This window comes from Artibeus jamaicensis, unplaced genomic scaffold, assembly GCF_021234435.1.
Source record: "Artibeus jamaicensis isolate MK-2021 breed Jamaican fruit bat unplaced genomic scaffold, CSHL_Jam_final contig_1998, whole genome shotgun sequence".
Lineage (NCBI taxonomy): Eukaryota > Metazoa > Chordata > Mammalia > Chiroptera > Phyllostomidae > Artibeus > Artibeus jamaicensis.
In genome coordinates, this window is record NW_026521407.1 from 3,041,718 (window position 1) to 3,063,839 (window position 22,122).

The window sequence follows — 22,122 nt, forward strand, 5'->3', positions numbered from 1 at the left end:
ATTTCTCCCTTTCTACAGATCTGTTTGAACACCTACTGTGTACCAGGCATTCAGATAAGAAACCATAGTCCCTGCCTGCAAGGAGCTCCTAAGCTGATGGACATAGTCTAGTGGAAGTATATTGTTGAGGACACATCTGTGTGTTTGTGTATGGGTGTTAAGTGTGTGTGCTCAAGAATGTGTGTGCCCTTGTGCAAGAGACTATGCCTGTGAGTGCGTGTGGAGGTGACAAGCACACATACATGTGTGTGTGACCATGTGGGTACACACATGTTTGTTGTGGCCATGTGTGTAATGAGTGGGCATGTGTGCTTCAGTGTGCAGCTGCACACTTTACAGGCATGCATAGAACGTGCAGGTCTACATGAATGCATGAGGATGGTGTGGGCACATATAGTACGTAAGTACATGTATGTGAGCTTGAGAGTGTGTCTTCCTGTGTTTTGCCTGTGCACTTGCGACCCCTTCAAACCTGTCTTTTGAGAATTCAGATGATGTTGGAATGGACTCCACCTTACATTCCCTTGGTCAGGCCACCTGCTACTCCTCCCATGCCCTCTCCCCAGGCCTAGGCACTGGGAAAGGGCAGAGGTAGGGGTAGGAGATGGACCGGAAGATGAAGAGCAGGGCGGGCAGTGGGCATCTTGCTGATAAGGGCTGGGAGGAAGCCGAGCACAGAAGCTGAAGCCAGATGCTGGGGATGGATGGCAGAGGAGGATGGGTACGAGTGAATCCTGCGGCTAGGCGCAGCCTGAGGGGAACGGGAGCCGCCCTGGTCCGGAGCCCACAGCATCCGGGACAGATGCGCCCTAGTGCAGGCCAGGCACTCTGGGTACCGGGGCGAGGTGGGGGAGAGGCTCTGAGTGCCAGGTCGCGGAGAAACAGCAGCGGGCGCGGAACGCGTCCCACCGATCACTCTCCCTTCCCCGCCTCTCCCCTCCCGGAGGCAGCGGGGAGGGCGGGCGCGGTTCCGGGGGTGGGCGGGCTGGGCGGAGAGGAGGCGGGGCCGCCGCACTGGCTTCTCCCAGCCCCTCCCGCCAGCAGCCAGAGGGAGTGGAGCCTCGGCCAGCTCCGGGGGGCGGGTGCCGGAGCGCAGCGCAGCCCTATCCGTCTGCGGAGCCGACTAACTGGAAGCCGGGCGCTGCCTCGGGAGGTGGAGGATGCGGGCAGGTGCTGCAGGCTGCGCCATGGACCGGCCGCGCCTGCTGCTGCTGCTGCTGCTCCTGGGGGTGAGTGCTGGCTTGAGGGGAGCCCACTCCCTTTCCCAGGACCGGAATCTCGTTGGTTCAGGTTTCCCCGAGGGAAACAGTACAGAGCGTTGGGGTCCCAGATGCTGGGGATGGATAGCGGGAGAGGGGCTCGGAAGCTAGGACCCACAGAGGAGTGTCTGGGCTTCTCAGGGTGCAGAGGAGCCCCTGAGATCCAGGGTAGAGATGCGGGCCAGAGGTGCGCACGGAGGCGGGTGCTCAGGTACACGGGTTGTGTGTGTGGAGGAGCTGGTAAGGGTCTCGGAGGAGGAGGTCCTGGGACTCTCGGATGTGCCTGGGTTCTTTGGAAGAGGACGCTTTATTGCCGGCGACTTTTTCCCTGAGCTTCTTGTTTTCTGGAGGGTCATGTGGGATGGGACCCCAGACTAGAGAAGGATGAATGGGACGGGGACTGGAGATGTGAGGGGCGAGCGGGTCTGGAGACCAGGGGATGGAACAATGGGGGAGGAGGCTGAAGCGACAGGAGGGGACCGGGCATCGGACAATGAGGACTGGCCAGACAATGAGGGGGAGGGGCGTGGGAGGGAGAGCTTCGGGGAGTGGGAGTCGTCGGTTGAAGAGACATAGAGTGGATTGGGGAGGGCTGAACAGGGACGGCGGCGAGAGAGGTAGGAAGCAAAGTGAAAGAGGACCGAGAAGGAAGCGCGGACCACCTCAAGGCGGTCGGGGCCCCGCGGGTCCACCGAGGGGCAGCAGGTCGAGAAGAGGGAGCAGAGGGACGGACGTTTCCCGCTCCTGTCTCACGCTCCTTCTCGCGGCCTCGCCCAGTTGGGAAATTGCGCTGGGGATCCGAAGCTGGGAAGAGAGCGCCCACGTTGCCGGGTGAACCCGTTCCCCTGATTCCCCTACGACTCACAACTCACGGGCTGCTCCGAAGCCCCCATTCTCGCAGCTTGAAGCCCCGCAGCGGACAAGCCAGGATGGAGTGGGCGTTGTCTGACCGGATCTGGCCGCCGCCAAGTCCGGGGTGCAGACCGCGGGGACGCGCCAGGCTGGGAATGTCCGGGCAGGCGCGCGGCGCAGGGTCGCGCCGGCGAAGGCGGCCCAGAGGGGGCGCTGCGGCGCGAGGGCAGTGCCCTCCGCGGCTGCGGGTGTCACTGGGGCTGCGCGCCCGCCCTCGATTAAGTGAAGTGACCTGAGCACCGCGGCGCCCGCGGTTCTCTCCGCTCCAGCGCCTGGATTCCGCCCGCGCCCCGCCCAGCTTTCAGATGAGGCCGCTGAGCACCGAGACCGAGGCGCGCGGAAGCCTCGGACTCTGTCTGGGCAAAGGACTGCGGGTCATCTTAAGGACCCAAGTCCGCCAGGAAGTTCTGACAGGACAATCAGGAATTGTGATCTGGTGTGTGGCCATGAACAGAGGGCCCTTGGAAGGTTTGGTAATGAAGGAGGTATCCGCGCTCCACCTGCCATCTTCACCTTTCAGGTGAGCAGCGCGCTCCCAGATCCCCGCTTTGCAGATGTGGAGACTGAGGCTCCGAGTTTAAACAATTTGGCTAAGATCCCATGCGCAAGTCGAGCCCTCTAGAGTCCTGGCTTGACTGTCCTCACCTGATTCCCAGCTCGGTACTGCCCGCACTTTCTAAGGGGACAGCCCAGCGTCCCAGCTCCAAGTCGGAGCTGCGTCTCTCGGCGGCGCGGCTTTGACCCCAGTGGTGCTGTAGGGAGCGCGGGTGAGCAGAGGCCTCCCCAGGCGCCGGCCCCCTTTCTGAAGCTCAGCCCAGGTTCCCTGGGTCTGTTCATACCGATGGCTTCCTCCGGGGATTTGGGGGTGACTGTTCGCCCGTCTGCTCACCGCGCGGGTTAGAGATGCTTCTCCGCCGGGAAAAGGAGCGGGGAGGTGGGACTGGAGCGGACAGTGGTGTAGAACCCGGAGGGGCGAGCGGGTGGGCTTCGGCCCCGGGCTGGAGGGAGTGTCCCCCGAGCCGAGAAGAGGCGAGGGAGGAGCAGAGCCAGCGCGGAGGGCGCTGGGGGCTGGGGAAGGTGGGCTCCGCGCAGACTCTGCCGGTTGCGCGGTGTTCCGAGTGCTTCCTGGGCCGCGGCGCGAGTGCTGAAACCAGAGCGCGCGTCCCGGCGGGTCCGCTGGCGGGCCGCGCCGGTAATGGAGGCACTTTGTCATTCAGACGTCTGTAACCGGAGCCTCCAGGCTGGCTAATGCGCCTAATAGGGATGCAGTGAGGGCAGCAAATGGGAGAGCGCAGGCAGCCGGGTGGGGAAGGTGGCTCCGGGAAGGAGAGTGTCCCCACCCGGCTCTACCTACCGGGTCCGCTCGCGCACGGAGATTCTTCCCTGGGGGCGAGGTGTGGGGAAGCGGGAATAATAAAACTGGTAGAGTGCCTACTATGAGACACGCACAACCCTGGGCGTAAATTTCTCTTGCTGTATTAAAATCCTTCTAAAGTCCCAGCAGAATAAATTTAGTTATTCTCATTTTACCAGTGAGGGAGCTGAACCTCCTCAACTTCAGGCACAAAACCAGGCTCTCCCAGTCAATGAGTGGCGGAGCCCTGGGAACCCGGGATGCTTGGCTTGGAGCTTCCTCCTTCCTGTGCACGCCAGCCCCCTCTCCCTTCCCGAGCACGGACGGAGGAGAGGCCCTGAATCACTACTAGCCCTGGAGATTACCTCCCTGCCCTATGCCCTTGGTACCAAAGTTTGGAACTGACTCTTGGCCCCACACAGAGTCCCCGCCCCCTTGGAAGTCTTCATGCAGCACCGTCCTCAGCAATTTGCTCTGGTCTCCTAACCCACATTCAGCGCCTGTCTAAAGGGGTGGGGCGTGGGCATGTGCCAGTGCCTCCCCTGGGCTGGCAGCGACCTCAAAAGACCCTCCACATATTTGAAAAATCTTCAACGCCCTGGCGGTCGCTAATGGCTCCATTCACCTAAGAAACCCTTTTTCGATGCTGTTGTGAAGTGAATCCTTAGGAGTCATCACACTGAAGCATTCATATTCAAATTCTTTCAACTATTCTGGTGTGTTTTCTATTTTGTCAGATGGAAATTTTTTTTTCAGATTCTTAAGTCAATTTATCCGAGGGTACTTAGTTTCTTGAAAGCTTCGAAATGGCACAAATAAAATGATTGCAAACATTGTCAAAAATGGGATTCAGTCGTTCCATCAAACTGGAAATGAGTAAGTCTCATAAGTGTAAATTTCAGGCAAGTGCTTCTGTCATTTTGGTAAATGGGCCATTTCGGAGCAATTAGCCTGAATCCCAGTCATCCCTCCTGGCTTCCTAAGGTTGCCCTGGCTTGGACCAAGACAGGGTGTGGCAGGGGCCGAGCATCCAGCCACTCAGCAGCGTGATCCAGTGGGCCTCAGTTTCCCCATCTGTCCAAGGGATAAAGGCATTCCCTCAAGCCTTCCCCCCCTCAGCATCTTGTCCTCTGGACTAGCTGTTTGGGGGGACATTTCCTCTCTCTCACAGGACTGTGGTTTCCCACAGAAATCAGGGACCATGTCCCATTGGAAACTCCTATTTCGTATAGTGCTCGGCAAATAGTTGTTGAGTTACTTAACTATAGGGAGAGAAATTACCCATTCTCCTTTGGTCTCCACGACTTTCTCAGGCTCCTTGGTGGCTAAGCCTTTCATTGCATCTATTCTGCCCCCCCACTCTTAGATGGTTTCCTCTTTCGGGGGATGGCGAAGCCCTCCCCTCCCACTACCTCCCACTTAGGGTTGGCAGTTCACTTTCCCTAAGAGAAGATGCTTCTTTGATACCTAACATTTATTCTAGTATACACCAGACAGGTTTGCATAAATTATTTCATTTAATTTTCCACAGCAACCCTGAGCAGTAGATACTAACACCCAGTGTTTTATAAAGGCAAAAACGGAGGCTCAGAGAGATTGTGAATTTACCCAAAGTAGCATACTATTAAGTAGCAGATCTGCGATGTCTTTTAAAATGATTATTTATTGATTTTAGAGAGAGAGAGGAAGGAAGAGAGAGAGAGAAAAAAATCAATGTGCTGTTCCACTTATTTATGCATTCATTGGTTGATTCTCCTATGTACCCTGACTGGGGATCGAACCCACAACCCTGGCATATCGGGGACCACAGTCTAATCAACTGAACTACCCAGGGAGGACTGCAGTGTTTTGAAAGAGGAAACAAATCAATTGCAGGAAACACATGGTCACTGATGCAAGACTGGGGAGAAGAGAGAGGAGGGTGGGCTGCAGCAGGGAGAAGAAGAGGGACTTGCACCAGGCTGCCCCTCCACCCACAACTACTCAGACAGAGCCCCTTGGCTCACCAGGGCTGGGGCTTCACTGACCCTAACTAACTGGACCACGGCCAACAGCCGCAAAGGAAGCAAGAAAGACCTTGGGGAAGAGAGAAGAGGGCTCCCAACGTGTATAAACATCTCTCTCACTCATTTACTGCTTACAGCAACCCTCTCGGTACTGCCATGACCCAATGAGGAAGACAGAGGCCCAGAGAAAGTCAAAGCTGGTTCCAGACCACCCAGCTCTGACTGATGAGCCAGGATTCAGAGCCATCGAGGCCGCCGAGGACAAAGGCAGTAGGACAGCTCTCACTTTTTATTCAAAGGATTGACTCCCCCCTCCTTCAAATCTACCTACACTCATTTTACACACTTTCCTGCTGAGGCTGGTTACATAGTTTCTAAAAATTCAGTTGGACCTAATAGATTAGAATGGTGGGGGAGGGGCCATTCAGGTCACACGCTGGTAGCAGCAAGAATTGACAACTGATACCTGGATGGGAAGGGAGGAGACAGAAAAAAGTATTTTAAAAAAAGCTGACAGGAGAATTCAAAGAGATGAAAGTGTGGTGATTTGGGATAAAGAACGTGAGGGCCTCACTGCATAGCAGCCCAGAATAATCACTGGCATAAATAGGGGGTCCCTCGGTCATGGGGGAACCATGAAGACATGGTTCCAGGGTTGGAGAATGGTGCAGCCGCCATGGGTAAAACAGAAAACAGAGGGTGACTAGGGAAGCAACTCCCTGGCTTGTGGGAAACTCAGCTATCCAGAAACCAGTCCCCTGGAGTTCTGTGAGGTCCCTATTTTGTGCCAGGGACCATGTTGGGCCCTGGGTCAACCACAGATGGGCCCTCGGGGAGTCCCGGGGGATCCTGTACAGTGTCGGAGCAGACAGGAATAGTCAGCTGGGAGACCGAGTCTCTCAGGGCAGCTGCACTGGTCTGCGAGGGGTGGGGGGCACAGCTCTGTGTCCTCAAGGAAGTGAGATTTAAGTAGAGCCCTAAAAGGATGAAAATAAATCCAAACAGACCCTTCTGGAATCTCCCTCATCTAGAGGAGAGCCTGTATATGGGACTCCTCCCAGGACTTGTGGTCCACACATGCTCCGCACTGTGTTCTTGCCACCTGGAAGGAGATGGTTGCAACACCGGAGGTCCCCCTCCTAGGCTGCCTGCGCCCTCCCTGCTGGGCTCTGGAGGACCACAGACTGCCTCCTAGACTGATCCAATCTGTCCATCCCCCTGCCTCCCCCTAACCCTGGTGAGATCTCAGGATATCTTAAAGGACTGGAGGGAAGGGAATGTTCTTGGTCATGATCTGGTAAAAATGACCTTGACTGCTCCCCTCTGCTCCCACAACCAACCTGAGAGCCCGTACTTCCTCCTAGGATCAGATGGGAGCTGCATGGTCTGGGGCCAGGGAAACAGGCTTGGGAGTTTTATTAGACGGAGCCTTTTTTTTTTTTTAAGGAACAGAAATATAAAGCAAGCTGCCAGCAGCCCCTCCCTCTAGGGAATCTGGTGCTAAATAGTTCCATCCACAAGCAGAGATGCCTCGGCGGCAGGGATCCGACTCCCCTTTCGGCTGGTTCCAGAACTGTTCCCACTGGCTGCGTGGGGGGCAGGGAGGGGGGAGGGCTGGTGACTGGAAGTGAAACCCTGGTGGAGCAGGGCTGCTGGGTGGTGAGGGCCACCACTTTCTCATCACTGCTAACAGGCAACCCCTTCTCACGTCTTGGAGCCACACTCTTGCCCACTGGCTGGTCTTGGCCCTGGCCGTGAGCTGTAGCTGCTCTACCGCTGTGGAGAGCTGGAGACTTGGAGAGGGGCAGCATGGAAGCTCAGAGCTTCCAGTGCTGTCAGGACTTGAACCCAAGACCCCCCTGCCCTTCTGTCTTCTGTTTTGGGTCCAGATATCTGCCGTTGGATGTGTAATATGCGGAATGGTAGAATTAAGGATCTGGAATAGAGAGGACCCTGCTAGCCATCATTAGAAAAAGGCTCCCCTCCGCATAGGTGCAGCCCTGCCTGTGTGCGGCTTAGCAAGTGGCATTTTGACTAAATTTCGGCTTGCAGTTGCCCCTTTGGCTGGAAGCCCTGTGCGAGCTGCAGCCTATCCAGCCATTCATGAGGTCTCCAGCTGAAGACCCCCTGCGGGGCTTCAAGCCGCTGTGCCCACGCAGTGCATCCTGGAGATTCTAAGAGTAGCTGTAACCCCAAGGTGAACTTTGCAGAGGGTCAGCATGGGGGGGCTCTGACCTCACATCCCCAGCAGCCTGCAAGGGTTGCTGACCCCCACTGCCTTTCTTCCTGCCAGCTTTGATGTGCCTAATACCTCCATGGTGAGCTCATCCGGGGCCCAGGTGGTTCCAATAGAAGGCTTTAGGAGGGGGTGTTTGATCCCTCAGAAGATACTCCTCCCTCTCCTTTCTCTTACCAGTCTGACCTTCTGATCTCCCCCCTCCCAGGTGTCCTTCGGAGGTGCCAAGGAGGCCTGCCTCACAGGCCTGTACACCCACAGCGGGGAGTGCTGCAAAGCCTGCAACTTGGGCGAGGGCGTGGCCCAGCCTTGCGGAGTCAACCAGACCGTGTGCGAGCCCTGCCTGGACAGTGAGTAAAGGGTGGCAGGTGGGGAGAGGGGAGAGGAATGGAAGGGAGGAGCCAGGGGCTGGGGAGGGGCATGTTCAGTAGAGGCCTCACAAGTGCTCTGCCTCCGGGCAGGGTCTCCTGCCCACCACAGTATGGGCACCAGAAGTGGGTCAGAGGCAGGGCAGGAGGCAGAGGGGGGCAGCTGAGGATGGATGAGAGAGGTATGCAGAGGAAGGAGGGGAACCTGATGGGGGATCCCAAAGGCAGCCCCTTCCCAACCCCCAAGCAGAGAAGCCTGGTAGCAGAGTGTGGCCTGGTGGGAAGAGTAGCTGATACTAAGACAAGCTAAAAATATCATCTGCGCTGCAAAATCAATGGCTGCCACTTGCCCTCGGAGTTTGGGAGGGGGGAGGGGAGGAGGATCAAATCCTGGCTGCCGGTAGACTGACCTTGGGGGATCCTGGGAGGGTGTGGGGACCCCTCCCCCCAGGCCAACTGTTCTCCAGCTCTGACTAAGGAAGCAGAGCTTTCCCCAGGTGGCAGGGCTGGGGGTTGGAGTGTGTAAGGAAGTCCTCGTGGTGTGCTGTCAGATCGGGGAGGGGATGGGGCACTGCACCCATTGCTACCTGAGATTTCCTTGGGAAGGGGAGAGAATCCTGTCTTCCAGGGCTGCTGGAGGAGGCCGGAGGAGGGTTGCTGGGGCTGAGGTCTGAATTCTGTGCGCTTCTGAGTCAGGAGCCCAGCTCTTGGGGTGCTCCCAGCCTCAGTTGCTGCCTTCAGGCTATGGGCTCAGTACTCCGTTCCTGACCCTGCCCGGAAACCTTTCCTCACTGCCAACAGTCAGATCCCACCTTCTACCTGGCACTCCAAGCCCATCCTGAGGGGCTGTGGCAACCATACTCCACCCTAATCTCCCTGGGAACGAGGATACAGGAACGGGGAACCCTGAACACACCTGCCAGCCTAATGTTACTGTGGACACCTCCCCACCAACAACACCTGTGCACCTCTCCATCCTTCAGGCAACCGCAGCTCCTCGGTCTTCCCAAAACAGTTTTCTTTTTTTTAATAGTTTTTCAAATATTAATGTGTGGTTGCCTCTTGTGTGCCCCCCAACTGGGGACCTGGCCCACAACCTAGGCCTATGCCCTGACTGGGAATCGAACCTGTGATCCTTTGGTTCGCAGGCCAGCACTCAATCCACTGAGCCACACCAGCCAGGGCTCCAATACTGTTTTCCTGTCTCTGTGTTTGTGAGCCCTGTGACTCCATCCCCCAGCAGATGCCTAGGACTGCGTGGGGAGACTGGACATCCTGTAAGGCCTTGCCATCTGGCCACCTGCCCTGGCCTAACAGGGTTTCCATCCCAGGGAAGGGTTGGCCAACTGCTGCCTGGAGCCCCCCCCCCCCGCCCAGGATTGTCTCCCTCATTTCCTAGACGCCAGCCCAGGGCCTCTCCTTCCTGGACCCCAAGTCTGCCAGCATGGGACCCCACTCACCTTCTGTCAAAGCAGGGGTGGGGTAGAAGAGCCTGGGAGAGGAAGGTTCTAGCATCTCTGGGGAGGGGAGGAGAGCCCAGCTCTGGGGCGGTGGCAGGAATCCTCCCTCCCATTTCCTCCATCTGTCTCCCTCCTTTCCCTCCGCCCCTCACTCCCCACCAGCCGCATTAACAGGCTGCCTTTACAAGCCCACTTTATGGAATGGAGACCCCAGCGGACCTTCCCTCTATCCTCAAAACGTTTCCACGAGGAAACCCATTAAGCTCCTGCCTTCATTCTCTGCCAAAAGAGACCACATTTTCCCCACCCTCTAAAACCCTCTCCCAGGAATTTTCTGCTGATTTTCTGTATGTTCCCATGAGCAGGGCCCTCCCTTCCCCTCCCAGGTGACTATACCCAGCCGCCTGCCACATGCCAACCAGATAGGAGCCTCTTGTTTGTTCAGACAGGAAATCCTGCCTTTCTGCTGTCTAACCATCTCTGCTACTGAACTTCACCACAATTATCACTGCCCACCCCACGGGCCCAGCCTTTATAGGGTCCCTGCTGTGTGTCAAGGGCTTCACGGTGAACTTCACTTACTCCTCACTGCAACCCTGCGAGTGGAGATATCATTTCCTATTTTACAGAAAAAGAAAAAAACTCAGAGAAGTCCAGTAAAACATCAAAAGTCAGACAGCCAGTAAGGGATGGAATCCAGTTTGAGTCCAGATCTGCCCGATTCCTAGGAAGGGAAATACAGCAGTCCCTCTGCCAGAACTGACCGTCTTCTCTTCTTCCCAGATTTCTTTCCTTTTCACTTGTTTTATTTACTTATTTATTTATTTCCTTACTTACTTACTTATAGAGAGAGAGGAAGGGAGGGAGATAGAAAAGGAGAGAAACATCGGTGTGCCAGAGATACATTGACTGGTTGCCTCTTGCCAAGTGGGGACCTGGCCCACAACCCAGGCCTGTGCCCTGACCGGGAACTGAACTGGAGACCCTTTGATTCACAGGTCGGCGCTCAGTCTACTGAGCCACACCAGCCACGCCTGTTTTTTTTCCTTTGCTTTTCCAACCACTTCCCTCGAGATAATGACCCAGTGCTCCCTGTTGTTTCTCGGTGCCTTTAGAAAAGTTTGAGATGAGACCCTATGACAGGCCTTGATTTCCCTTCCGTGAGAAGCTACTCTCTCTACTTGTGCTTCCACATTCTGAGCAGAGCTTCCGTGGCTCTCAGGTTGCTAAGTCCCTGCTCTTCCTCCCCCTGGAGCAAGGATGCATCCTCTAGGATTGAGATCGGCTTGAGTTCTCCACCCTGGGCTGGGCAGGCTGAAGGTTTGCTCTGAGCCTCCTCTTCTCTGCACAAGGAGGCGAGGACCCTGGCGTCCCTGCCCTTATTCCGGAGCTCACACCCATTAATTAAGAGAGCATGAGTTGAGTGGAGCTTGGAAATCTCCCCTTTATGCCATTTGAAAGGGCAGAGGACGATGTATGCAAGTCCTTCTTGCTTTCTAGCTTCAATCCCTCCTGCTGTACCTGAACTAGCTTGCCGGGATTCCCATCCCCACCCTCAAGAGCCTGGCCTTTCAACAGTGTGGGGGAGCGCCATGGGTGGGAAATTACGAGCCTAACCCAGTTACTCCCATTCAGGCCACACCTGATCCCCTGGGCTGGCTTCAGGACCCAGCTCTGGCCTGTGGGGAGGGCTGGGTGGGAACCACGCTCAGATTGTGCCTTAATCTTGCTGGGAACACAGGCACAGGCCTCAGAGCTCTCTAAGAGAATCTGCCAAGAAATTCACCTGCACCAGCTGGGTTACCCGGAAACCTCGCGGCCATCAAGTCCACGGCCTGGAGCTTGGGGCCTCTGACCCATTTCCTCCTTCCTAGCGTGCCGCCACAAGCTTTCACAGACCTGGGATCAGGGACGGGAGGGTAGAGGCTTAAAGAGGGAGTCAGCGCCCGGGCAGGGGAGGGGGTGGTAGACCGAAGGAGACCTGCAACCCCTGCGACCCAAGTGCCCAAAAGCAAGCAGCTAAAGTCAGGGCCCAGCACTCCCCGCCCATCTATTTGCCAACAGGTGTGACGTTCTCTGATGTGGTGAGCGCCACTGAGCCGTGTAAGCCGTGCACCGAGTGCGTGGGCCTGCAGAGCATGTCAGCGCCCTGCGTGGAGGCGGATGACGCCGTGTGCCGCTGCGCCTACGGCTACTACCAGGATGAGACTACGGGTCACTGCGAGGCGTGCCGCGTCTGCGAGGCGGGCTCAGGCCTCGTGTTCTCATGCCAGGACAAGCAGAACACTGTGTGCGAGGAGTGTCCTGCTGGCACGTACTCTGACGAGGCCAACCACGTGGACCCGTGTCTGCCGTGCACCGTGTGCGAGGACACCGAGCGCCAGGTGCGCGAGTGCACGCGCTGGGCCGACGCCGAGTGCCAGGGTGAGCGCGCCACGGCTGCTGCAGGCTGGGGAAGGGCGTCCCCTGGGGGTCGGGAAGGGACAGGCCTGGCCTGGAGCCAGCAGCCACCCTCCCTGAAACCTGCCGCAGGAAGTGGTTTCTGTTCTTCTTACCAGAGGTTCCCTTTCACTCTTTCGTCATTTGGGCTAAGTGTTTGGAAAGCCATCCTCCTCCTCCTCCCCCTCCCAGGCGCAGCTACCACATTCCAACTCATTTTCCAGGGCTTTATTAATCTGTGGCTGCCAGCTAGGGATTGGACAGGTGGCAGGTAAGAAGCTGGAAAGTGGCCACTGTAAGCAGAGTACAGAGCAAACGTATCTGATCCTTGAAGCAGACTTCCTGAACTGGAGAAGCAGCGGGAGGACCCTCAGGGGTTGGGACCCTTTCGCTCTGAGGTCTGGTCTAGGTCTATGGTGGTTTATGGCTTTGGGACCTAAGATGGGATCCACCCTGTTACTGGCTGAGCGATGTTAGGTAAGGAGGTGACCCTTGTCTTGGACCTCAATGTCTCCACTGGTCCTATGGTTACTAGCGGTGGTGTGGGTTAGAGAACCACTTCAACTCATGGTACCTGGGGGCGGGGTCAGCAGTCACTTTACAGTTTAGTGGAGGGTGAAGTTTGGGCAGGGATCTGCAGGGAGGTCATGGGGGAGGGGCGGTGGGGGTGGAGGAGGAAGGGGAGTGGCAGCCCAGGGGTGACAGGCAGGGTGCACAGGTGGGCTGGGGGGAGGGGGTGTATGGGGGTGGCTGTGCCCACCTCAGCCAGGCACAGGCTCGAAGGAGGCAGCCCTCCTGCGAGGGCAAAGGAAGCCCCATGGCAGTCAGAGAGAGACCGTTTGGTCTCCGGTTGGTGACATCTGCCTCCGGAAGATGGGTGGGCTTTTCCACTGCAGGGAGAGGTCGATGGTGCCTTCACTTTCTCTCTGTCGCCCTGTGGCTGGATGCCCAGTTAGCTGTTTCCCTAGCCCTCGGGATACCCTAACTTTGAACAGGCAACATAGATCTCCTTTAGGGGACCCCAGGTTTGATGGACAGCCTTTTGCCTCAGTCTGATAAGAGAGAAGGTCCCAGCACTCAGGTTGCAGGAAATTACTCATTCCTGGTGGAGGCGGCCCAGCCTCTGCCTTCAGTCAGTCCCCAGTCAGACGGGGAGGTAGGTCTCCTTTGTGGGGAGCCCCCAGCAGGCCCCCACACAACCGTGCCTTCCTTCCACACCTCCCATGGCCTCTGGCTCAGGAAGCTCAGGGTGCAGCGGGTTGTTAAGTCGGGCTGTGGCCAGGGGTGTGAGTGAAGCTTCCTGTTTTGGGGTTGGGGGCTGAGGTACCGAACATGGTGGTTCTGGTGGCGACAGCCATGGGCTAGGAGACAGGCAAGTGGCGCCAGGCGCAAGGAGAGCAGAGGGAGTTTCAGCAGCTGGCAACAGGCAGGCACGTGGTGCAGTTCCCTGGGCAAGTCCAGACCAGCTGGTGGGGGCCCTTAGTCAGGGGCGCGGTTAAAGCAAAGAAAGGTGGTGGCTGCTGGGGGAGGGGTGGGCCCTGCTGTTGTGGGGTGTTCACAGATTTCTCCCAGAGAGAAACCACTTTCCCAGCCACCCTGAAGGAGGGGGGTCTCTCTGAGGGCTCTGTTTATCCTCGTCCCTCTGCCCCGCTTTACTCCAGCCTCTGGAGGGTTAAATGTCAGCTCTGGAGCAGAGGGAACATTTCAGGAAAGGGAATTTGATTCATGGTTTGGTTGCCCCCTTCCCCTCCAGCGCATTGTGTTTTCTTGCATATACATTTCAGGTGTCAACATGGTGACTCACCCACCCTTGGGGCAGAACCCCCCCCCCCATTTGCCCTAGTGAAGTTTGGATTTAGGAGGGATAACCTGGCCTCTCTTTCCACCCCCAGTCTGACAGCTCCCATGCCGGAAATGGCTGTCAGGACCTGCCAAGGGCTTAGCGGGTTGGAATGCTGGTGGACACGGCCACATCTGGATCTCATCCCCCAGCCCCCCGTCGGAGGGTATCGGAGAAATGTGGGGAAAGTGCCCTGGACAGCTCTGTCTTCAGCCTGGCCTGTCCCTTCCCCATCGCTCTAGAGTCCCTGTAATGTCCTGATTCACTGCAGTGCCCTCAGCCCATGGGTCGGGTCAGCCTTGGGGCTCGGGCTGCCCCTCCAGCTGGCCCGGTTTCCTAGCAGGACAAGTACAGACCCTTCCCAGTCTAACGCCACATGTGGGGCTGCCAAAGGCAAGGCCATGTCCCTCCACTTCCCACCTCAACCCCTCCCAGGACTGAGGTGGTGGAGGGGTGGGATGGGGTAGCAGACGCAGCCCCCTCCCCAGTGCCAACCAGATGTATTCCAGATTCACATCTGGGGGCCTCGCCTCTCAGAGGTGCTGAAAACAGGGCCCTTTGAAGCTTCTTAGCCTTGAGCCAAGGAGGCCCAGAGACCAGTGGGCACCCTTGACTCCAGCTTGGGTGGGCAAACTGGGAGCCGGGTGGGGCTGAGCGAAGGAGCAAAATGCCTTCCCCATCACCCCATTGGTATGTCCCGTCTGCTTCCCCTCCCAGCCCGAGGTGTGGGAAGTGAGGACAGATAGGGCAGGCAGCTTTGCCCAGACAGGTACCCTCCGGCGGTCCAGAGCCCGTAACCCCAGGACCTGCCCCCCCAGCTGGGTGACAGAATGGAAAATCCCACCCACTGGGGTCAGGACATAGCCATTGAGGCTGGCAGGACCCAGCCGGCATGAGAAGGCCTAGGAGGGTGGCAAGGCACAGTGTCCTGGGCAGTACCTGCGAGGGAGGCCTCTCCACCACCAGCCTGCTTCCTGCCCAAGGAGGGTTCCAGCTACTCGACACCGTTCTCTGGATGGCAAGACTAGATGGAATGAGGGCCATGCAGGGAGCCGGCCAGCCTGGCATCCCCACCCTGCCTAAGCCTACAGCCAGGACAGCAGAGACTGGAGAGGAGGTTGAGTGCCAGCTCTGGGGGGGGCGGTCGGGGAGGGCACCTGAGTGCCCTCATCCCTCCTTAGGACAAGGGTAACCAGGGCCATTGGGGCAACCCAGGGTCAGAGAGGTTACAGCATTTCCCAGGGTGATGCCAGCTAGAGGCTTCCCGGGCCTTACTCTCCTCTTTGTGTGTGCACCTTCGGGCCAGGTTCTGGGTCCCCAGGGGAGGCGGAATAGATTTCCAGGACCATGACCACCGCCAGGATGGAAGGGAGCTTATAGAGACCCTCTCTCTCTCTCTTTTTAAAGGTTTTATTTATTTTTAGACAGAGGGGAGAGAGGGAGAGAAACATCAATGTGTGGTCGCCTCTTGCGTGTCTCCTACCAGGGACCTGGCCCGCAACCCAGGCCTGTGCCCTGACTGCAAATCAAACCAGTGGCCCTTTGGTTTGCAGGCCGGCACTGAATTCACTGAGCCGCACCAGCCAGCGCGAGATCATCTCTCTTAAATCCCCATTCTATGGGCAGGGAAATGGAGGTCCTGAGAGTCAAAGGGACTGATCCAGAGTCATGCAGCAAGTCGGTGACACAGCCAAAGGGGGTTTAGGTCTCCCAATTCCCAGGCTCTTGCTCTTCTCCATCATCATAACATCACACACGAATTCCAGTCCTCACCCACACGGGCACCGTCTTGAGCACTCGAGCCCGTGGAGTGGGCTGGGGACTCAGGAAGAAGTGCTGGGTGGGTCAGATCATAAAGGGAGGGGCTGAGCGGGGTGGGCACTCAGTCCTGTCACCCTTCCTGCCAGAGATCCCTGGCCGCTGGATTACACGATCCACGCCCCCCGAGAGCTCGGACAGCGCGGCCCCCAGCACCCAGGAGCCTGAAGCGCCTCCAGAGCAAGACCTCGTGGCCAGCACAGCAGCAGATGTGGCAACTACAGTGATGGGCAGCTCCCAGCCCATGGTGACCCGAGGCTCCACTGACAACCTCATCCCCGTCTACTGCTCCATCCTGGCCGCGGTGGTCGTGGGCCTCGTGGCCTACATTGCCTTCAAGAGGTGAGAGAAGGGACAGGGGAGAGAGAAAGGGACCTTTGCTCTCAAGCTGGGCTTTACTGCGACCTTGACCTGGAAGTGCACACTGTCTTTTAACTCAACCCCAAAACATGCTCCTCCTTACTCACCAGCTGCCCACAGACTCCAGGGCATGGTAGGCCAGCAGGCGGGAGGGAGGGTGACTGTTTCTGGCCTGGCCTGGTCAGCACCACCCTGCTCCCAGGCTGCTTCCCTCTCCGGCTTCCCAGCCCCCAACTGTTCACAGAAAACTTGCTTTGCCCCCTGCCTCCGTCCTCATTCCCTGAAGCCTGTTAACACACAGTTACCTACATGCACGTGTCTCGTCCCTCCCGTGTCACATCCCGAAGAAGCTGCGGCATCCGCATCAGAAAGCCAGCACGTGCAAGAACTCCCAGAAAACATTTTAAATGTTTAAGTGCATTTTTCATTCTTAACAAACAAACAAACAAACATCAGAATAATATATACACTTGTTTGGGAGAATGCAAACAAGAGTAATGTCTCGTAAAGCAAAAAACAAAAGCCCCCTTTCACCTCCCCAAACACTCCCCCTTTTATCATCGGAATCTGTTTGGGTCCTTTGCAAGCATGTTCTGCGCATTTATAAACACATGTATGTAAGACTTTTTAGTTATACGTAAACACACAGGTACATGTACATTTTAGCATTGATGGGATCACACTGTGCACAACCTACAACTTCTTCTCTGACCCCCCCAGGAGAACCTCCTTTGGGACACACAGATTACCTGAGCCCCAGTAACCGCTCGTTCAGCAACAGGGGTGGACCAGAATTTATCTAACCAGCTTCCTGCAGATGGATGTGGTCTGTTTTCAGGTTTTCTTAGTGCTCATCCCAGCAGAGGAAGTCCTTGCACTGTATGTGTCCTGCACACATGTGTCTGTGTCCTGCACACACGTGCGGATGTTTTGTTAGGGTAGATTGGGAAACGTGGAATTCTGGAAAGCCGTTTATGTGCACGTCATTCATTCCCTGAACAGTGACTGAACACACGCGGTGTGCACTGAGCCCTGAGTGCCCCTCTGCCCTCACGATGCTTTCAGTGCAGGCCAGGGGCTGCTATGTAGGGGAAGAAGGACCTCAGGTGCTGTGGTCGGTGTGGTAGTTGGGTCCCTACCATGCCCCGGGCCCCCACACGTCAGAGCACATGCCTGGGCCACGTGGCTGGGGTGGCCCTTCCCGGCTGAGGCTGGGCCTGTCCTCCGCCTCCAGGTGGAACAGCTGCAAGCAGAACAAGCAAGGAGCCAACAGCCGGACGGTGAACCAGACCCCCCCACCTGAGGGAGAAAAGCTGCACAGCGACAGCGGCATCTCTGTGGACAGCCAGAGCCTGCACGACCAGCAACCCCACACACAGACAGCTGCGGGCCAGGGTGAGCAGTGAGGCAGGGCAGGCAGGAATGATTAAGGTTAGACTGTAGGAAGGACTGCCAGAGAGGCTGGTGATCCGTGCCTCTGGGTAGAGGGACAGAAGATGGGGTGAGGGAAGAGGTGGGGGAGGTCCTTTCCTGTGGAGTGACTTGGGAAATGGACCATTTGACAAATTGGAGCATCCAGGCTCATCATGCTAATTGTGCCCCCTAGGGCTAATTACTGCCCCAAGTGGCTGCAATTAGCCTCCTGCCCTGGACTTTAAAGGAACAAGTAGTTAATTATGTCCCATAATTTTAGTGGTCCATAGTCCAGCTCCAGGATACTTGCTACAGTTGAGTCTGGGACTTAAAAGTCCTGTCTCCTCCTCTGCTTTGATTAATTGCAGGGGGCAGGGACACAGGGGTTAGGTTGTGGGGAGAGTGTGGAGCTATGGGTGGGGAAGGCACATGAGTCAGCATCCCCTCCTGGCCCCGACCTCATCTTGGCCATACTTCAGTGGCCATCGGCCCTGAAGGCCACCCCAGATTGGGAGGAGAAATGCCTCGGCCTTTCTCCAGTCTGTCCAGGCGCCCAGGCTCACTGCGAGGGGGGGAGGGGAGCCTGGCGGGTAGTGTCTGACTTCCCCTGGGTTCTTGGCAGCCCTCAAGGGGGATGGAGGCCTCTACAGCAGCCTGCCACCGGCCAAGCGGGAGGAGGTGGAGAAGCTGCTCAATGGCTCTGCGGGGGACACCTGGAGGCACCTGGCAGATGAGCTGGGCTACCAGCCCGAGCACATAGACTCCTTCACCCACGAGGCCTGCCCGGTCCGGGCCCTGCTCACCAGCTGGGCTGCCCAGGACAGCGCCACGCTCGACGCCCTCCTGGCCGCCCTGCGCCGCATCCAGCGAGCCGACATTGTTGAGAGCCTTTGCAGCGAGTCCACTGCCACGTCCCCTGTCTGAGCCAACCTGGGGCCCCTGCCCTGCCCCCACTCCGGTGACTGAAGCTCTGGCCGACCCCCATGGGCCAGTGTCAGGGCTGAGCTCCTCTGGGCAGGGCCGGGGGGGCCCCCGGAGCCCCTAAATCGCAGCCCTGTCGTTGCCCCTTGTGGTCCCATCGCTTCTGATCACGCTCCCTCTCCAGCACCAGAAGTGCCCCTGCTGCCTCTCCCTCCCCGCCCCTGCCCCCTCACCATCTCTGCCTTCTCCCCAGACTTCCAGGTGGGCCAGCCCCTCCCACCGGAGCAGGTGTCCTACCTGGAGGGCTGACCCCAGGGATGGTGGTGGGGTGAGGATAAGGCCCCAGAGACTCAGAGAGAGAGACTGAGGAACCAGAGCCATGGACTCTACACTGTGAACTTGGGGAACAAGGGAGCATCGTCATGGCCTAAACCCTTCCGCCTTAGACGTGGCCTAAAGCCCCACCGCGTCTCCTGTCTGGCCTAAGGTGGAGAGGATCGGAAGCTTGTCAGAGCCGGAAGCGGGGTTGAGATCCAGTCCACCCTCCTTGTTTTACATACAGGACAGCGAGGCCCAGAGAGGGGCAGTGACTGGCCCGGAGCCACTCACCAACAGGGTGGCCAGATGTGGCCTGGCCTCCTCTCTGAGTGAGGGGTGCAGGCTTCAGGTTTTCTTAAGAGCTGGGAGAGGGGAGCCAGGCGACCCTCTGGGAAAGGTCTTGCAGCCGAATCTGGTCCACCCTCCACCATCTCCAGGCCTGTTCGACTCCCATGGAGACGGGATACTTTACCCAAAGCCTGGTCCATCGATCCATCACAACCCAAGTCAGGTTTGGAGGTTGTAGGAAGGGGTGCTGCTTCCCTCTCCCTGTCCACCCTCAGGAGTGTCCACGTGGCATCTGTGAAGTGGCCCAGTCTGCAGGCGCCCCCCCCCCCCATCCCTGCCCTGTGTTGGCCCAGACCCAGAGCTGACACAAGTAGTACTGGGGCTTGGGCTGAGGACCACCCCCCCCAACCCCCGCGCAGCCTGCCACCCACCCACAACACAGATACACACAGGATGAGAAATCTTTTCTCCACAAGTTCCTTCTCTTAGACTGGGACCGGATCCTGCCCGGGGCAGCTGCCAGACAAGTATCACAGGGGACTGAACTCTGCTCGCTGGCTTCCCTCGCCCCCGGGTTTGGCGGGCCAAGGACGGCTGAGGCTTGAGCTGGCGCCTGTCTTCCAAGGGCCTGCACGTGGAGGAATGCTCCCACATCCTCCCCTTCCCCGAAGCCTTGGGTTTGGCCGGGCCCCGAAGGTTGTGATGAAGAAAAGTGGACCAGTGTGGGAATGCAGCGAGAAGGAATGGAGTCGAACTGTAGCCAGCCCTTAGACGGTTTGTCCCAACTTTAGAGGACCCTACAAAGGACAGTTTCTCCCTAGCTTGGTGCCAGGAAGGGGCCTCAAGGTCCCCTCCCAGCCTGTTCAGTTTTGCTTGATGTTGGAATGAGTGGCTCCCCTGTCTATTTAGCATGAACGAGCCCAGATCAGGATGTGCACTGACAGCCACCCCCTCCCCCTCCCAGGGTTCTCCCACCCCCGTAAGGGACTGGGAGCGCTGTATATAGATGATGTTTCTTTGACCTCAATCTGCAACGGGAGGAGGAAACTCACCTGCTGGCCCCTCACCTGTGCAGCTGGGAGTGGGACAGAGTCTGAGTGTATTTATTTCCCTCCCCAGCAGTTGGGGAGGGGGTTGGGGGTGGCAAGTATGTTTTAGCATGTGTTTGGTTCTGGGGCCCCTCCTGCCCCACTTCTGTCCTCCCAGTGGGGGGCTGCGAGCTCCGGACTCCCTGACACCTTTCCCTTGCATCCTGTGTAATCATTTCTTGGGCCCTCCTGAAACTTACACATAAAACATAAATGGTGAACATTAAATAGCAAAGAAAGAAAGTTCATGCAGTGGTTTTCTGCAAATGCACGTGCTTGGAGTTGGCAGAGGTTTGTGCATGTCACAGGGACCCAAGTGTAATTTCCAACTCAGTCCCTGTCCTGTTTCTCCCCGCACATACACACACCCCAAATGGGGGAGTGTGAACAGAAATCCAGCAAATTCACGTGTACTAGCCATGGCGTTAATTTATGTGGGATAAGAAAGGAGTGGGGGCCCCTTGCCCCCGGATCTCGGAGAGGGAAAGTGAAAATGGCCATGCAGGAAGCAGGCCAGCTGTGAATTTGACCAGATGTCAAAAGTGAAAGTGACCACAAGGGAGCCAGAGGCCTGCTAAAAGGGCCAGGTCACAACCCTGCAGCTCCCAGCCACCCACATGGTCTGGAAGACAATCCGCCACCACTAAACCCCGCCCCCCCCAAGCCCCAACACATGCACGAGCACAGGGCCTGGCTCCAGATGGCCTGGAGGAAGCCCGGCTGGCCTGACCTGGAGTTGGGCAGGCCCCTCCCTTGCGGCTCTACCAGGCAGGTCCCAGACCTGGCTCCTACCAGCCTGGCTCTGAGCCCTGCCTGGCCCAGGCCTGGGAGCTCCCTGGGCTGCAGGGTTCCGGGCCCCAGGCCTGTTCCCCTGTTTGAGGCTGGCCCGGCAGCTGATCAGAGCCTCTTGGCCCCTGCTGATCTCTTGGCCAGGTCTCCTGATGGGGCTGGCTTGTGGTTGTTGGGAAAAGCATGGGAGGTTTGCTCTCAGAAAGAAAAGCAAACAAACCTTCCCGATCCCCAAATCCTGGGAGGGCCAGCCGAGCCCCTGCCAAGAGTGAGGCATGAGTTGGAGGGGCAGCTGACCTTCATCTTCCACCCCCAGGCCATGAGGGTGGTGAGGAAGGTGCATGTGGGGGGCGCGGGTGGGTAGGAGAAGTGAGCCTGGTAGTGGGTAACAACCAGTACGCAGTGTGCGGGGGAGACAGTCTCTGCCTTGAGGGAACCTCCCATTTGATGGGGAGGCACAGTCCCAGATCTATGGATACTTCCGATCTGACGGGGGAGGCACCGTTCCTGTCCTAAGGGCACGCATTTCGATGGGGAAACACCTCCAACGAGGTGAGAGAGCCAGTTGCTGCCTGTGTGAACGAGGGAGACGCAAATCCCTGCCTTCATCGATCTTCAGTTCTCGGGGGTGGGGGGAGGGGGGGAGGTAGCAGAAGGGCCTTGGGTGGTGGTGTGCAGCGCCGCGCTAGGGGTGAGAGGGAGGCCCCAGCCCAGCCCCCACCTTCTGCCAGTTAGGGAAGGTTTCTTAGAAAAGAGACATTGAGCCTGAGTCCTTAGATGGGTGGAATCAATGAGCTGGGAGGACAGTGTTCCTGGCAGAGAAACCAGCTCAGCAAAGGCCCTAAAGAGAGAGAGCAGAGCTCACAGGGCCTGGGGAGGCTCCTGGGCCCACCGCCCAGAGAGTGGGAGAGTGAGCGGAGGTCAGCGGGGCCAGGCGGAGAAGGACGGACGAATAGACAGGCTAAGGCATCTGGACCGCATCCTTAGGATGCTGCACAACCCCTGGGGTTGTAAGCAGGGGGGTTTCCACAGACAGATTTCCGGTTTAGAGAGCAGCAGCTCTGGCTGCGGTGTGCAGGGTGAGGGCGCAGCGGGATAGGCCAGAGGTGGTCAGGGGCAGCCTGGAGTAGAGAAGGGGCCACGAGGACAGCGAGGAGGGCGCATCCCGAAAGGACTGGGTGAGGCAGACAGAGGCAACTGGCTCTGGCTTAGGGCTCCGGGGTAGGGGTGGGATGGGGGGCAGAGAGCCTTAA

The 22,122-nt window shown here is 57.7% G+C and overlaps 1 protein-coding gene across 1 annotated transcript; it reads left to right on the top strand.

Annotated features, from left to right (window-relative positions):
• The first annotated feature begins 1,061 nt into the window (after positions 1 to 1,061).
• Positions 1,062 to 20,323, top strand: NGFR (nerve growth factor receptor). Its single transcript, XM_037149992.2, has 6 exons — positions 1,062 to 1,229; positions 7,976 to 8,117; positions 11,660 to 12,019; positions 15,782 to 16,034; positions 17,287 to 17,447; positions 18,088 to 20,323. The coding sequence occupies exons 1-6, from the start codon at positions 1,161 to 1,163 to the stop codon at positions 18,387 to 18,389; spliced, it is 1,287 nt and encodes a 428-aa protein (XP_037005887.2). The 5' UTR covers positions 1,062 to 1,160; the 3' UTR covers positions 18,390 to 20,323.
• The last annotated feature ends 1,799 nt before the right edge of the window (positions 20,324 to 22,122 follow it).